Source organism: Pinus tabuliformis, chromosome 7 (assembly GCF_031772625.1).
Source record: "Pinus tabuliformis cultivar Carrire ecotype Pingquan chromosome 7, CPIR1, whole genome shotgun sequence".
NCBI lineage: Eukaryota > Viridiplantae > Streptophyta > Pinopsida > Pinales > Pinaceae > Pinus > Pinus tabuliformis.
The window spans coordinates 1,543,487,209-1,543,495,810 of record NC_142293.1 but is presented as its reverse complement, the minus strand read 5'-3'; the positions used below and the strand labels follow the sequence as shown (position 1 = coordinate 1,543,495,810).

Here is an 8,602-nt window from a genome sequence, read left to right as displayed (position 1 = left end):
TTGCATTAGCTCTCCCGGCAGTTCCAGTAGTTTCAACTATTCCGGTAGTTCTGGATTCCGCGTGATAGGCAACTTTTCTACGTCAGCTCTCCCAACTACCGCGTTGCCTCTCTACAAGCTCTCTCCACCTCTCTATTCTGTATTTTCCAGAAAGTCCTTCTCCCAGATTCTCTTTGCCCCTCAGCTGCAAGATCTTCCCAATCGATTTTCCTCCTTAGAACTTCTCACCTCAGAAAATCGATTTCCTCAATCTCTCTGTGTGTATTTTCAAATGAACCCCAAGCCTCCATTTTATACTTTTCATGTTGAGTCTTCAACGACTGAGATTAAGTCTCTAATCAACGGCTAAAATTAAAACATGACTTAATCTGCCTTCTAGATCATTCTCACCCATATTTTGATTAATACCCATTAATATTTTAATTTCCCTAAGTTTAGACTTAGGAACCCCATTAAAAATATTAATTATTTTAATAAAATACAATCCGGGTGGAATTTCACCAAACGGTTTCTGGGTTCTTTAGAACTCATGTGCCTTAGCCTCTCCACCAATTTTCAAGGCTAGAGAACTTTCAATGCTACCAAAAACTAACACTCCCTCTTAGCGAGGAAAGTGTTCTAGCAACAATGTCCACCTGCATGTTGCTCTGTTTCTGAAGCACCTCCTTTCTGCACTGCTGCTACCACCAACATTGTACTGCTACCCATGACACTGCAACTGTTAATGTTGCATTTGTACAATAGCTCCCTCTCAAACGCTGCATCTGCTATGCTGCTAGCACTGTGACTGCTAACATTGCATCCGTACTGCAACTCAGTTGCTGAGAGAAGCAACTGAAAAACATCCAAAATTAACTGAACTTAATTGTGTTCAGCATAATAAAATGAATGTTGGAATCTGACTGCTGCTGATTCTGACCCTTTGAATCTTCGCTACTGCTGACTCATACAATGTGCCAATTGCCTGCTGCCAACCTTGCTCTGCGCTGATCAGTCGTTGGTCCCAAGCTACTGCATTTGTCCTCCAAACACTCCATTGTATCATCTAACACTAAGTCCATCTCGCTATTGCTGAATCTTAGGCTCCCGTAGCAAGGAATTGATCCAAGAGGTGGACTCCGCAAGGATCCTTCCCACATGTAGTCCTCCCGACTACAACTCAATATCGCACCATCTCCCTCTTGGAGATACATAGGCACTCATGGCAAACTCATCCTCGTCAATCTTTGCTGAAGCAGCCTTAGGACCATGTTTCTCATCCTTGTCCTTTTTCTTCAAAGGACACTGCGATGCATAGTGGTCCATTTCACCACAACTGAAACATTTCACCTTCGAAATGTCCTTTCGCTTCGGCTTCTACTGTCCCTTCAATGCTAGTGCTGCGTTCTCCTCCTCCTCCTTAATCTTTGTGCCACTCCCACTGCTACCACTAAGGTTGACCTTCACTAGGTCCCTCCTTAACTCCACCTGTTGAAGAGTCGCCCACATCTCCTCCCATGAAGGTAGTCTTTCCCTGCTCAATATGTTTTAGATGAAGACTTGCCATTCATCTGAGACTCCATTCAAGGCTATCCTCACCATCGCAGTTGGCTGAGGAGTGGACCCCACTACAACAAGTTGGTCTCTAGTGTCCTGAAGACGTTGAAGATAGAGGTTCACCCCTTCTCCTTTATGCATCAAATTCCACTACAACTTCTACTCCAAATACATCTTCTGTTATTCGAAAGAGCCTTCATACAGAGAAGACCACATCTCTCGGGTTGTGTCATTGCCCTGCAAGTGTGAGACCACATGATCTCGAACTCCATCGAGAATGAGACTCTTTGCCTTCCCTTGCTTGTCCTTGTACTTCTTCTTTTGATGGTTGTCAACATGAACAACTACAACACTATTGACGTAGGCTTCGAGATCATATTCCTCCAGAACAATGAAGATTTTGGTCTTCCATATGACATAGTTGGAAGCTCCTTCCAACCTGTCCTGGTCTCTGAGCCCATGCGATGACATCTCACCCAACTGTCGAACTGACTCCTCGAGTCACTACTTAGCATTTCTCAGCTACTCAGCAAGTGAGAAATTTGAACTTTCTGGCAGAAAGTTCTCTGAGGAGAAAATTCCCCTTCTACGTGTCTTCGTTCTTTTCCAGCGTATTTCTGCCCCGACAGAAACTACCCCCTTCAAGCACTGCGCTAAGGTTCTATGTCACTCCCTCTGCCTCTACAAACTCACAAATTGGAAATCGTACCTCTGTCGTCTCACTCAGAGAGAGATTTCCTCGGATCTACTTCCCGACAAGGATTGCGCAATCCCTTCAAGGGGATTCGAATTGTTTCCAAGTGTAGCTTTCGGCCTCACTGCTCAATACCAGATCTGCTCTCACTATTTCAAAATCAACCCTCTGATACCATGTGAAAATTTCTGCATTGAAGGAACCCCTACTGCAGCAAATCTGAATCTACTTCATCTACTTGATTTTTAAATTACATTCATCAAGTTATTCTTCTGAATATTGAAGCAAATTACTTCTGCATCCTACACTAATTAAATATTTGATCTCATGAAACAAAAAACAGAGCAAAGAACAAGATACACAGGACACACTTATTTTTGGACACAATAGTCCCCAGAAAAACCCAATGTGGGAAAACCGATGCAGCAGTTCTGAGGGTTTATTATTATGTAGGAGAAATATCTAAATACAAATCTAGGATGCTCATCTAGCAATCCTTTATAGATAAAATACTAGCGGAAAATCTGAGTGAGTTTTACCTCACTTCACCTGGTAGAATTCCGGCTGATCTGGCACAAGACTGGCTAACCCCGATTATTTCTGCATTGGCTCTGCGTCACCTTCTCTACCCTCTGCGTCAGCTCTCCCGGTAGTTTCAGTTGATCCGACAGTTCTGGATTCTGTGTGACATGCAAATTTGTGCGTCAGCTCTTCCGGCTACTGCGTTGCCTCTCTGCAAGCTCTCTCTGCCTCTCTGTTCTGTATTTTCTGAAAAGTTCTTCTCCCGGATTCTCTCTGCCCCTCGGCTGCAAGATCTCCCCAATTGATTTTCCTCCTAAGAACTTCTCATCTCAAAAAATCGATTTCCTCAATCTCTCTGTGTGTATTTTCAAATGAACCCCAAGCCTCCATTTTATATTTTTCCTGTTAAGTCTTCAACGGCCGAGATTAAGTCTCTAATCAACGACTAAGATTAAAACATGACTTGATCCACCTTCTAGACCATTCTCACCTATATTTTGATTAATACCCATTAATATTTTAATTTCCCTAAGTTTAGACTTAGGAACCTCATTAAAAATATTAATTATTTTAATAAAATACAAGCCGGGTGGAATTTCACCAAACGATTTATGATTTTTTTAAAACTCATGTGCCTTAGCCTCTCCACCAATTTTCAAGGCTAGAGCACTTCCGATGCTACCAAAAACTAACATAAAATTTTACTTCCAAGTATAAGCTTGGTCGATAGAAACATTAAGAGATCAAACTTAAAACAAACATTTAACTAAAATTAACCAAGTCCCTGCATTTCACATAGCTTTAAGTTTTTCATTTGCATATAAGATAGTCGAATCATTTAACAACAATTTCCCATCCATTACTTGGTCTTCATTTCCTTCGCAAGATAGTTGACTCCACAAGGCACTGGTATCATTTTCCTCAAGTCAAATTGAATCTTTCAAAATCTTGCACAATCTAAACAAGTATTGGTTGTTTACCTGTGTCTCCCAGATTGGTTGGTTCCCAACCAATTTTCCCTCATTCCATTTCCATAGGGTCTACACCCCTTAGTCTGTTATTGGGAGACAACTGAAATGGATAGATTGGGGATCAATGTGAAAACCCCCGATTTGAGCCGTTGTCGCAGTGCCCAGTTATTCTATGTGACAACAGAACCATCTCCAAATTTGAATACAACAAAGTCACCAATCAAGATTAAATCTATCTATAAACTCCCTTGTGCCTTTGACCTCAATGTGCATCCTTCTTGAGGATGTATGTCTTGTAACCCAAGAATTTTCTTCATGACTAGAGGTGCTTTTAATTCAGTTTACTAAATACGAACTATATTCATATCCCTTCGAGAGGTAGATCAATCTTAACAATTATCACTACAACCACAAATATTATGCAAAATTGAGTAGATGCCAGCACACATATTGCAAGAAAATCAGTTTTTGAAACATTTCACAATAAATTTTGAAGTTCATCTTAGACATGTTCTTAGAACAAGCATTGTCATATGTTTAACTCTTCAACACTGAAACCAAGATAGTAAATATATACCCATGGCCACACAAATTAGCAAAATAAGCATATTTTGCAATTCCACAAGAAATATTGCAACCTGCAACTTGATCAAATCCTCATGAAATGCAACTTACTCTTACAAGGCAGAGGCACAAACATATTGGACTTTGGATGCCATACCTGTTTTCTTGTGAACACTTGTAGACCAATATATTGAGTCATCCATACTCCTATGTAGTAGTACAGTCATGAGATAACCAGAAGAAATAACATGAATTTTATCAACATATATGAGTCAATGTGTTATTAACTAGACGTGGTCATAGAAATGGACCAATTTCCCACAAATTTCGTTCATAATTAGCTGTGCTTGCAAATAATGCCCAAGAAATGCTAACCCATGTCCAAATGTTTGGAGATGCATATCTTGCATAATTATCTGTACTTGCAAGCAATGCCCAAATAATGCTAACCTATGTCCAAATGTTGAGAGATGATATACTTTATTGCCTTGGCCTATAACCAAATAAAGGCAGTTCTGTTGGATGCTTGGTCAAAAATATGTAATGGTAGTAACCATGGTTGAAAGACCATTGCACAAAAGAGGATTAAGAACTATGGACCTGAATTCTAGCTCAAAGGTTCAAAACTAGTTTTCAAAATAGCACTAACACAAACAAGACCACAAATTCCACCCATAGAATCAGTCCCTCGAGTAGTTATTCATATCCTCTACAGGTCTATAAGTGAAAAATGGCCAGGCAACACAAGACAGTGAACCGAGGACAAATAGATTTCACTTTGAAGACATCTCTGCACTGTCCAGCGCCAGTTCACATTCACTCTTCATGTTCTTATGTTGGAAAATCTTGAAGCTCAGAATGAAATATGCTCCATTACAACTTGTCTTAGATGTGACCTTTGACTCGCTCAGGAGCTGGCATACCTGTTCTGATTTCATAATTCTGTTCCAAGTCCTGTGCACCAAAAAATTATTTGCATGGCAAAAAGTTAGTTTCATTTCCATCACTCTTCACATTGTCACGAAAGGCAGCATCCTTAATAGACCACCCATAATTTGCACCGAGTGTTTAGCGATCACAATACTATGGCTACCTATGGTTAATGCCAAACAGTTCAGGAGAAAAGAAAAATAATTGTACAATAAATGCCCCAGGAATATCGTGATTTTCCCAGAAAAATTGTTGAGTTTAAACTCTATGATTTAAAAGAAGGAAGCCTTGGCAATTTATACAATTCCTCACCTTTGAAGCAATCCTAGCAAAGTCCAGAACAATACAAAGGAACCGACCCTACATTAACTGTTAAATAATAGAGTTCCTCTTTGGAATCTACCTGTAATGCCGGCCGTATAGTTTCAAGGATATCTGGGTGCATCCTCTCAAAAAAAAGAATCCTCTGCAAACAAAAAAAACCATAACACAAGAGGTGTCAAATTTCTAGTTATTAGGTTAATCAATATTAAACTGGCTATGGTTAGGACTATTTAATTCTATAGGCTGCAGACTTTCATATTCTTTAATTCAGTTGCACAAAATGTCAACATAATGATGGCCTATGAGAAATAAGACACGAAATCAGTAGGAAATAAAAACATTAAAAGATGAATCCCGTATATGGTATACTTTTAAACCTTCATAACCTTCCTTTTATCTACCCTGGAACTTAAAACACCTATTGGCTACAAAAATGGCTGTCTTATTAAGGATTGACTCTTAGATCTATTGGATTGCATTTTAGTTATTTTCTTGTCTATAATATGATCTTAAGTTATGTTTGATAACTGATTTGTTAGCAAATATTCAAATTTTTGTTATGTGCTAAGGTTGTAAATGCAGTACAGATTATCTTTTGGAAGAAGAATAAATGAATTATCATAGTCACCAGCTCATCCATGGTTGAGACGAAGCATTACAATAACCCAGATAGTGAATGAAAATGACTCACCAGTAAATTTAATGCTTGAACTGATTTTTAACCCTTCATGACAATGTTTTGGTCAAAGTATAACAGCGTACCTGTCTCACGAAGATTCTAGGCAATGTCGAGGGCATCTATGCAGTGGATGTCATCCTCCAGATACTGATTCTAGCATCTATGGAAAACATAAGCAGTTTTAGCTCATGGTCTGAATAGTTACAAACAGATCAAGCTCCCATGACATAGATAAAGGTGTTGACAGCCAATCTGAACTCTTCCTCTTGCCCAAATGGATGAAGAACAGTGGATAGATACTGTTCTGTTTTGTTATGTTTGTTATAAATTTTAAAGACTGTTATGTATTCCTTTTCTTGATATGAGAATGGCATGAAGCCAACTCTTATGTCTTGTGTGTTAGACTCTGAGTCCCTAGACAATTACAAAGTTTGAGATGACAGTTGTGATGAGTTGTAAACCTTGTCTTTGATGAAGTGTTGTCATGATCCATCAATGAATTGTCAGTGACATCTAGATCTAGAATGGTCAAATTGATGTACTATAAATACATATCATGAAATCAATACAATGTGTTAAAGATGGCATAAAGCATACTCAATTAAATTCATAGATCCATCAGCCAAGATCAAAATATTAGATCTGTGTTTGAAGGATTATATCAATGGTAGAAATCAGTAGCAATCTTGGCAGTTGCCCTTGGTAGCAATATGCTCTTTGCCTTCTTTGACCAGCCAATAGTAGCAGTGAAGTGGTGAGAATTTCTACAAAGGGGTTCAAAAGGACAAATAACATAAACAATTTAATAATTAAAACCCAAACAAATTCGATTATTAATTATATAAAGTTATTAAATGTATAAATTTAATAATAGGATTAAAATAATGGTACCAACTACATTTAATAAAGGTAGTAACTCACAGGTAGTGATGTATGGACTTAATATAAAGTATCCAGTATTCATAGGATTGTAATGCCACTTAATAAAATAAATATCATACTTACCATCAACCTCATAATAAATGACCGCCTCTAAATTTCTAATGGAGCACCCTGGACGCGAGAGTTCGCTCCACCTGTAACCGACTCAGAGATAGAAAACCTTTATTTTTAAATCAGGATATGGAGACAGTAGGGAGAGGGTGATGGAAGAATTGATGTTATAAGGAAATTGAAGATGACAGACAGGGGAGGAGTTGTTGGGTTTTTCACAGACAAAGAAGGAAATAGCGAGGAAATCACAGACAACGAGGAAGTTTGAGCAATTATTATTGGTGTTTGGGGCACGGGGGCCAGAAGACTTCTATTTCAAAGTCTTCTGGGTCTGGGAACCAGTAGGTTGATCCCAGATAGGCTGGGAGGAAAAGGGTTTGGTAGCAGGAGCAGGAGCAAGAGAAACAACAGAGCAGAATCACCTTCAAATATGAGTTCCAAGTAAGTATTTGCAATTAATTAGTTAAAATTTAGATTGTCTGGTTAATTCCTAAATTTAGGGCACAAAATTTTCATTTTTGATTAATTGTAGAAGATGTTTATTACATTTCTAGTTAATTTTTAAAATTGGGTATTACAAAAGAGAAGGGCGTCCATACATATTTTTGGGACAGATTTCAACAACAACAAGAGGGTTTTTACAACAGGTTTTGGCAAAGCCATATAGATTGTACGGTGCATCGGAACAACCAGGTTTTGCTGTAATTTTTTCTTGTTTCCTCAATGGGCTAGTTTTCTAGTTTGGGAGCCCCTTTAAGCTTGGAATAATTTTAATGGAAAACTGATATTTGAAGGGCAGAAATTTCTATGTATTTTGTGTTGAGAAATCTAAGGGCAGCTTAATTAGATGATTTCTCTAACCTTGATAACTGCTTGTAATGTATTTTTACTTAACTTGATTAGTTTCTTCTTTCACTTGATTATTATTGTTTCTTTTATTATCAAACAACTACCAAACAATGAAGAATAATAAGGCAAGAGGACACAAGATGTAGATGTAGGTTATAAGGCAGGGCCAAACATCTCCTCTTGAGAGGAAAACCCACAAGAACTCTTCTCTTCAAATGACGAATTCCAAGACCTATGACCTTTGACAAAGATCGCTACAAGACTAAGTCAACTTTCACAGCTTCCAGCAAATTTTCTAACAATTTGACTCGAGCAACTCTTCGAGCAATTTCTCCAGCAACTTCAACCCCAGAAACTTCTTGCTTGCAATTTTCGGCTACTACAGAAACCCTAGCTCTTGCACATGTGGAAAAGATGGTGATTTCTTCCTTCCTTCTCCTTCGCTTGAATTGGTTCTTCCTTCTTTGGAACTCGACTTGCAAAGTAGACCTTTTTGGTGCCCTAACTCGGCTCCTCTCCGCAATTCAATCTTGTTGTAAT

The 8,602-nt window shown here is 38.5% G+C and overlaps 1 protein-coding gene across 1 annotated transcript in view; it reads right to left on the bottom strand.

The window, feature by feature from the left end:
• Window positions 1–4,593: 4,593 nt before the first annotated feature.
• The window catches only part of LOC149253776 (peptide deformylase 1B, chloroplastic-like), a 260,645-nt gene continuing 256,636 nt past the window's right edge, over window positions 4,594–8,602 (bottom strand). The window contains exons 5-6 of the mRNA XM_089460018.1: window positions 5,621–5,683; window positions 4,594–5,241 (exon numbers count right to left, since the gene is read on the bottom strand). Coding sequence (XP_089316144.1) covers window positions 5,173–5,241; window positions 5,621–5,683 — 132 coding nt within the window. The 3' untranslated portion in view covers window positions 4,594–5,172. The remainder of the gene's footprint in view (window positions 5,242–5,620; window positions 5,684–8,602) is intronic.